The sequence below is a fragment of the Guillardia theta genome (genome assembly GCF_000315625.1).
Source record: "Guillardia theta CCMP2712 unplaced genomic scaffold GUITHscaffold_65, whole genome shotgun sequence".
Classification (NCBI taxonomy): domain Eukaryota; class Cryptophyceae; order Pyrenomonadales; family Geminigeraceae; genus Guillardia; species Guillardia theta.
Genome location: NW_005434609.1, coordinates 344186 through 348961, shown reverse-complemented (window position 1 = coordinate 348961; position 4776 = coordinate 344186). Strand labels below are relative to the sequence as shown.

Below are 4776 nucleotides of genomic sequence, written 5' to 3'. Positions count from 1 at the left end.
CAGGAGGATGGGGAGGAGCGAGACAGAGCACTGGGGAAGGAGGAGGAGGGCGGTGGAGAGGGGATAATGTGCAGACTGTGGACGAGTTGGAATCTGGACCATCGTTGTAGATCGGGAGGGAGGTAAGGAGGACAGCTAGTATGGGATGAAAAGGCTGAGCCAGCCAAACGCTGCTGGAGGGAGAGACTGATATCAGAAAACATTGAAGAGATGCTGTCGTTGATTACGTCTTGATCCTGCTTGCACGCGCAACATTACAATACTCGAACAAAGACTGAATTGATTTGTTGTTTGTCAGTCTCAGCGTGCCATCGTCGGATACGATGATGTGGAGGTCAGCTAGCAGGAATCTCACGCGCATAGCTCGCATGGATATGTCATCTTGTTGTTTGCTGCAGCAGAAAGTAAGCTCGGCCCCCTTGAAGGTTTCTCCGAGCCCTGTTCTGTCGTTCTCCTCTTGAAGATTCGTGCAGACATTCCCCTCAAGAAATTTCCATGCGAACAAGGTTCACTTTTCTGAAGAATATCTGAGTGTAAGAGCAGGACGGATCCTCTTGTCGACAGCCTGACTTGCCTGCAGACCATGAGGAACATCGGGATCTCCGCACACATTGATTCCGGCAAGACGACTCTGACAGAGCGAATCTTGTTCTATACTGGACGAATCTCAGCAATCCACGAGGTCCCATGGCGAGCGGGAGTGGTGCCATGCTGAAGCTGAGCTGTGCTGCTGTCTCAGGTTCGCGGGAAGGATGGGGTGGGTGCGAAGATGGACAGCATGGACCTGGAGCGAGAGAAAGGCATCACGATCCAATCGGTACGACAGGGTGCCGCGGGCCCTTGGAGGTGACCAGGTGGACAGGCAGCGACCTTCTGTCGATGGAAAGATCACGAGATCAACATCATCGACACCCCGGGACACGTTGACTTCACCATCGAGGTGGGCGACATGATTGGTCCACATCAAATCGACTCAATCCATCGTTCCGTTCCTCTCCCCTCCGCCCTTTCTCTTCGATCGTGCTTCTTTCCGCATTTTTCTTTGCTCGTGCTCTCTATCTCCGTGCCCCTGAACTGTCCCAACCTCGTCCTCCCTTTTGTTCTTATTGATTTATTTAGGTTGAAAGAGCTCTCAGAGTTTTGGATGGAGCAGTTCTCGTCCTCTGTAAGTTCGATCCCCTCCCAAGATCCTCCTATCTCCCTCCTCTCCCTCCCTCCCTCTCTATCCCCCTGCCCCTATCCCTCTCGCTCTGTTTCTCACTACCTCATTCTTAGGTGCTGTTGGAGGAGTTCAGAGCCAAACGAACACTGTCGACAGGCACACGCTCCCTTCCTTCTTCTCTGTTTCAACAATTTCGTCACTCCCCACTCTCCTCGACGCCTCTTCCACTTTCCTCCTTCTATCTCTCACTTCTTCCCTCCATCCCTTCTTTCATCCCCGCTTCGCCATTATCACCCGTTCCCCTCTTCATTTTTCTTACAGCAAATTGTCTTCTGCAGGCAGATGAAGCGCTATGGAGTTCCCAGGATTGCGTTCATCAACAAACTTGACCGAGCAGGGTCCAACCCATGGTCTGTGATCAAGCAGGTGGTAGAGGAGGAGGGTTAGTAGAGCAGGAGGAGCAGGAGGGGCCAGGGAGGAGGAAGCCAAAGGAGGCTGCTAGAAGACGATCGTGATGTAGGTTGCAGATCCGAGACAAGCTGAATCTCAACGCCGCTGCTCTTCAAGTCCCCATTGGGCTGGAAGACAAGATCGAGGTAGAGCTGGGTTCCTCCCTCACTCTCTGTCATCTGAACTGGTGCAGGGCATCGTCGACCTTGTTGAGATGAAGGCAGCCAGATTTGTCGGGGATTTTGGAGAGAAGGTTGAGTGGTTCGATATCCCCGCAAGTGTGATGCAGCAGTGTAAAGAGAAGAGACAAGAGGTGCCTCCATCTCTCCCTACTTCCTGCCATCTCTCCTCGTTGACCCCCCCTCCCTCCCCCTCTACTCTGTTCTTCGTTCCTCGTTCTCTTGTCCGCTCGCCTCATCCCCTCTCCTGTACTTTCATCATCACCCCCCAACCACCTTCTCCCTCGCTCTCTCCTCTCTCTACTCTCCCTTCTAGTCGCTCATCTTTTCCCACAACAGCTGATTGAAAACGTTGCCAATGTCGACGAAGCTCTCTCCGAGAAATTCCTCGTAGACGAGGAGCCGACGATAGAGGTTAGCGAGTCTGAGCTGATCTGAGACCCTCCGGTGGGGCTGACATGCCAACAGGAACTTAAAACTGCGATCAGACGAGCGACTCTCAGCCTGCAGTTTGTGCCAGGTCACACAGAGTGCCTTGCCTTGCCTTGCCTTGCCCTGTCTTTCTTTTAGTCATAACTCCTCACCTTGTTTTTACTACGACTGACTCACAAATCAGTGATGATGGGAACTGCGTTCAAGAACAAGGGAGTCCAGCTCTTGCTCGATGGGGTCCTCCAATACCTTCCCAATCCCACAGAGGTAAAGATGGAGATCAACAGTCAGACCTGAGAGTGGGCGGGCTGAAGCAGATGCGCAGGTGAAGAACACGGCGCTTGATATCTCTAAGGGAGAAGAACCTTTCGAGGTCTGGCTTTCTGTCCTCGTTCCCCCTGCCCCCCCCCCCCCTTCCTTCTGCCGTTCATCTCTGCCTCTCTCTGAGTACCCCCGCCTTTCTGTGCCGCCTTACTGCACTCCTTCCCTCCCTCTATTGTCTCTTGACCTTTTCTACCCTCCATCCTTTAATGTCTTGACTTCTAGACCTCCTCCCCTCTCATCCTCTCCTCTCACTTCACTCTGCTCCTCCTTTCCATCATCAATTCCTCTGCGCATTTCTTTTCCTTTTGTTTTTCCCGTTCTCTTCTCCCCCTCATCCTTTTCATTCACCTTCCCCTTTGCTTTCTCTCACCTCCTCCTTTCCTCCCTCCAAGTCATGATGTTTGGTTTTAAAGGTCAAGATCTCTAGCAAGGAGCCCCTTCTTGCCTTAGCCTTCAAGCTGCAAGAGAGTCCCTTTGGCCAGCTGACCTACTTGAGGATTTATCAGGGTACTGCAACTTCTTCATGGTCCTCCTCTTCCCCCACCACCTGCACCACCACCATCATTGTTTCCTTCTCCTCTTCGCTCCTCTTCACTACTCGTTTGCTCCTTGCCAACTTTCCTCACTTTCAATATGTCATGTTTCTCAATTCTACTGTTGTCCTGCTTCACTTGCTCCTCACTTACTTGCCAGGAACCTTCTCTAAGGGAGACAATATTTTGCATGTGAATGCCAACAAGAAGATTAAGGTTCCACGGTAGGTCCTGCTCCTCCTGCTCCTCCTCCTGCTCGTCCTCCTTCCCCCCCTCCCCTCTCCCTCCTTCCGCCGATATCTCCCGCGCTCTCCTTGCTTTCCAGCCCCTTCCTCCTTTGAGATGCTCTCCATCCTCCTCTCATGTCTCCACAGTATTGTGCGAATGCACTCCAACGAGATGGAGGATATCGACACGGCCAAGGCTGGTGAGTGCGAGCTAGACCGATAAGTGGGAGAGAGTAGAAGACATGTGAACATGGAGGATAAGCAGAAACAGCATCTGCATCTGCATCTGCATCTGCATCTGCATCTGCATCTGCATCTGCATCATCATCACCACCACCACCATCATCATCATCACCATCATCATCATCATCATCATCATCATCAGCAGCAGCAGCAGCAGCATGGAAGTGACCATGTTCGTGCAGGAGAGATCGTCGCTCTCTTTGGCATCGAGTGCGCCACCGGCGACTCATTCACCGACGGCTCCATCAAGGCCTCCATGACTTCCATGCACGTGCCGGATGCTGTGATGTCGCTCTCGATCCAACCCAAGCAGAAGACGCAGCTTGACAAGTTCTCCAAGGTGTCTGGACATCCACGACCCCCCCAGACAGTCCTGCTCCTCCTGCTCCTCCTGCTCCCACTCTCCTCCTCCTTCACTCTCCTCCTCCTTGCTCGCTCGCTCGCTCGCTCGCTAACTCACTCACTCACTATCTCATCCCTCTCGAGCCTTGCTCTGGTTGATTTCTCTTCAGGCGCTCAATCGTTTCACCCGCGAGGATCCCACATTCCGCGTCGGGTATGACGACGAGACGAAGCAAACCATCATTTCAGGTGCAGTTAGAACCAAACTGTTCTGCTTGAACTATCCTGCTCCAACTGTCCCTTTCTATCCCTACCCGTCCCTTCCCCTTTCCCCATTCCCTTCCTTTTCTTTCACATGCACCCTTCAACTCCAACTTGAGGCCTCCCTCCCCCCTCCATTCGTGCGTGCGTGCGTGCGTGCGTGCGTGCGTGAGTGAGTGCGTGAGTGCCATTGTTTGTGGAGACTGGGTTGTGATTGGAAACACCTGTATCGAAAAACATCACACCCTTCACTGTCGTTGATGAATGACATGATTTTTTGAAGGCTCTATCTTGCTCTTGTAGCCATCCCAACGCGGATGACTGGGTTGTCAACATCTACAACGGGTGCACAGTTGCATCTGATAGTGGAAAGGATTGTTTTATCTCCTTCCAAAGACGAAGTGAATCCAAGGATCAGAGAGATCACAAACATAGTTTTGAGCTCCATGGCCACAGTCACTCGCCTCACAGGCAGTCTAAGGGAGGCAAATCTCACAGTGTGATCGAAAGAGCTGAAGCAGCAGTGGAAGACATCTTCAATGGTCTTGGAACCCAAAGAACGCTGCAAGAAAACTTGGGCATCATGGTTGGCAGGCATGCAACGTGACCGATCTTTTCTATAG

The 4776-nt window shown here is 52.3% G+C and overlaps 1 protein-coding gene across 1 annotated transcript; it reads left to right on the top strand.

The window, feature by feature from the left end:
• Positions 1-583: 583 nt before the first annotated feature.
• Positions 584-4329, top strand: GUITHDRAFT_75326 (translation elongation factor G, mitochondrial; the record flags this gene model as incomplete). Its single annotated transcript, XM_005827648.1, has 17 exons — positions 584-682; positions 740-817; positions 863-940; positions 1120-1165; positions 1276-1310; positions 1484-1591; positions 1690-1758; positions 1806-1925; positions 2131-2205; positions 2260-2311; positions 2408-2490; positions 2549-2596; positions 2961-3054; positions 3241-3304; positions 3455-3507; positions 3733-3890; positions 4063-4329. 17 exons carry the CDS (start codon positions 584-586, stop codon positions 4327-4329), a joined length of 1527 nt encoding a protein of 508 aa, XP_005827705.1.
• Positions 4330-4776: the final 447 nt, after the last annotated feature.